The sequence below is a fragment of the Austrofundulus limnaeus genome, unplaced genomic scaffold (assembly GCF_001266775.1).
Source record: "Austrofundulus limnaeus strain Quisiro unplaced genomic scaffold, Austrofundulus_limnaeus-1.0 Scaffold476, whole genome shotgun sequence".
Lineage (NCBI taxonomy): Eukaryota > Metazoa > Chordata > Actinopteri > Cyprinodontiformes > Rivulidae > Austrofundulus > Austrofundulus limnaeus.
This window is the reverse complement of record NW_013952878.1, coordinates 196,678-199,291: the sequence shown is the minus strand read 5'-3', so window position 1 is coordinate 199,291 and position 2,614 is coordinate 196,678. Positions and strand designations below refer to the sequence as shown.

The 2,614-nt window shown below is 42.3% G+C and overlaps 1 protein-coding gene across 8 annotated transcripts in view; it reads left to right on the top strand.

Moving 5' to 3' along the window:
• Positions 1-2,614, top strand: part of LOC106529922 (syntaxin-binding protein 5) — a 108,537-nt gene that overhangs the window by 70,782 nt on the left and 35,141 nt on the right. For all 8 annotated transcript variants that reach the window (XM_014025449.1, XM_014025443.1, XM_014025441.1 and 5 more), the window contains one exon: positions 2,281-2,465. In XM_014025449.1, coding sequence (XP_013880903.1) covers positions 2,281-2,465 — 185 coding nt within the window. The remainder of the gene's footprint in view (positions 1-2,280; positions 2,466-2,614) is intronic.

Genomic DNA, 2,614 nt, shown 5'->3' with positions numbered 1-2,614 from the left:
ATTTTGATCCATATATTGGTAATGTCTGACTGGGCCTCATGTCACTTTATGTTCAACAAATTGGACCACGAGGTCAAAAAGATTAAGAAGCCCTAAACAGCATACAGCTATTTTTTTTCCCAAAAACAACAAAACTATAGAAAACATTAAGAACATATTGCTAAACATCTGGCACGCATCCAGACACAATACTAAAGTCCAAAAGGAATTAACTGCCCTGCAATTTTCATCCTAGACTGAGTCATTCCTGACGTTAAAGCCTGATTTAAAGCCTCCACATTCTCCAACCAAAGCTGAACAGCTGACACGCAGTCTCGTGTTTGTTTGGCATTCATTTTCGCACATACCTTTATTGGTTCCTGAAATGTACTCCAAGCTCTTGGGAAACCCCTCCCACTGCGGTACAAGTCACTGCACGGGCTTCCTTCCTGCTGGAGTCCATATAAAAATTAAAAAAAAAAAAAAAAAAACGCCAATCCGCCATTATTTTTCTCACAAATCCATCCCGGTTAAATCTCTATATTTATCTACCGATGGACTCATCCATACAAAACTCCTTTTTATTTATCTCCACTTTTTGGCCGTTTGATGATCTTTATAATTGTCTGCTTGTAGTTACAACAGTCACATTCTGAATACGAGTGGTTGAAGCAAAGTGCAGAGTCTAAGCGCTTTCAGCGTAAACAAACATGCCCACAAACTTCTGATCAATCACACAAACGTAGGGCTGCACAGTAAATGCAGAATATGGTAGAAACGTTATGAAGTTGGCCTACGGTAGAAATTTACCCTCTACCGTCATATCATCATTACATCATCAGACCTGTGTCAACAGGGCTGTGAGTGCAGAGACAACTGAACAGGAGGAGTTTGAAATATAATGAAGTTCTAGTGTTTTAAAACATGTATAGAGAGGATAAATCCTCAAAATATCCCCCTCCTGCTGTAGAAAATTTACGTCGTGTATCTCTTCCTCCCTCTCCTCTCCTCTCGCTGCACGTCACGCAGAGCGAAGCTTTAACAACTGTAGTTTTTCCACACCCAATTGTTGGAGAGAAAACTTGTTTTTTAAAGTACTGTTACTCACAGAGATGATTTTAAAAAAAAAGACATGGACATTCGTTCAGTCATAAATCCATCTTGCTAATGTAAAGTCTGCTTCTGCTCTGAAGAAGATGAGCGCGCAGCAGAGCAGCAGCTGATAAGTTCAGCAGGCAGAAGCCCATTGTTTGGCAGGCCGATATTAAAGCAAAAATGCTGGGTTTGATCAAGATTACAGTTCTCTGCAAAATAAATGCTCTAAAAAATTACATTATCTTTACTTTTTATGATAATTTTCTATCGCGATATATACCGTTAACATGAAGGGGTTCAGTTTATACTGTGATATGAATTTGAGGTCATACCGCCCAGCCCTACATAAACGTCTTAATTGAAGTGGGGTACAAATTTCTGCTGGCGGGGTGTGACAAAAGGGGCAGGAAAGTCTACGCTGAGAGCACGGTGATGTAATTTTCATCATGAAAATACGACAACCTGAACTAATTAGTCCATGAGAAGGCCCATTCTCACACCTCGCTGGTGTGAGTGTGTAAGGAAAATACTGTGATACTACTACAACCACCTGCTGACAACTCCGTCTTGTGCCCCCAGTCTCACAGTATTACGGGCCGAACGTTGGATGATTGGTCAGAACTTTGTGGGCGTGTTTGTTTTTGTCAAGTAGCTGCAGTGAGATAATCTGATGTGAGGCTTCTGGTTGCGACTGTGTGAAAATACAGCCGATGTTACAACTGTTTTAGTAAAAACCATAAGCAAAACAATGATAGTAAAACAACTCGTGGAAGGAGGTTGAACAATTTGTGCTCACAGGAGACACATTCAGCTCTCCATAGCTGTGATGAACAGGAGGGAGTGAACTTGTAGGGACACATTCCTGCACCATCCAGTGGTGGTGGTGTCTTTGTGACAAATTTACAAAATACTACTTAAAACAGAAATACCAGATCTTCCTCCTACAATTCTGCTATTATCACCTGAAAATAAATATCCACAAGACATTTATCATATCACATCTTTTTGGAGTACACTGAACACTTTACTCTGAGTGTTACATCTGCCAGTACTGCATGAGAGAGCATAACAGCCACAACGCTGTTATTTTTACATAAACTGATCTAAGTCTAAAAATCAGATAACAGCAGACAGCATGCTTTTACATCTAATGCTTCAGTGTGTTTCACTAAATGGTAAGAATGTGTCTTCCTGTCTTCCTTTCAGCTCCTGGAAGTGCGGATGCAAAGTGACTTTAATGACGTAGATTCCCCTGACCCAGGTGGAGAGCAGACCCCCACCCTGCCAACTTCTGCAGCTTCCTGCAGCCCTCAAGAGACCGAGCCTCCCAACCAGCTCCCTGCAGGAAGCAACTCCTCTGAAGGACCCCGAGACAATTTACCTTGCCTACAGTACAGCCTTTTCCTTTTGTTATTGAGTGGGCGGCTGTGGCGGAGTGGTTAGGGGAGTCGTCCTGGAACCAGAAGGTCGCTGGTTCGATCCCCCGTCCAGCCGTCCCAGTCGTTGTGTCCTTGGGCAAGACACTTCACCCACCTTGCCT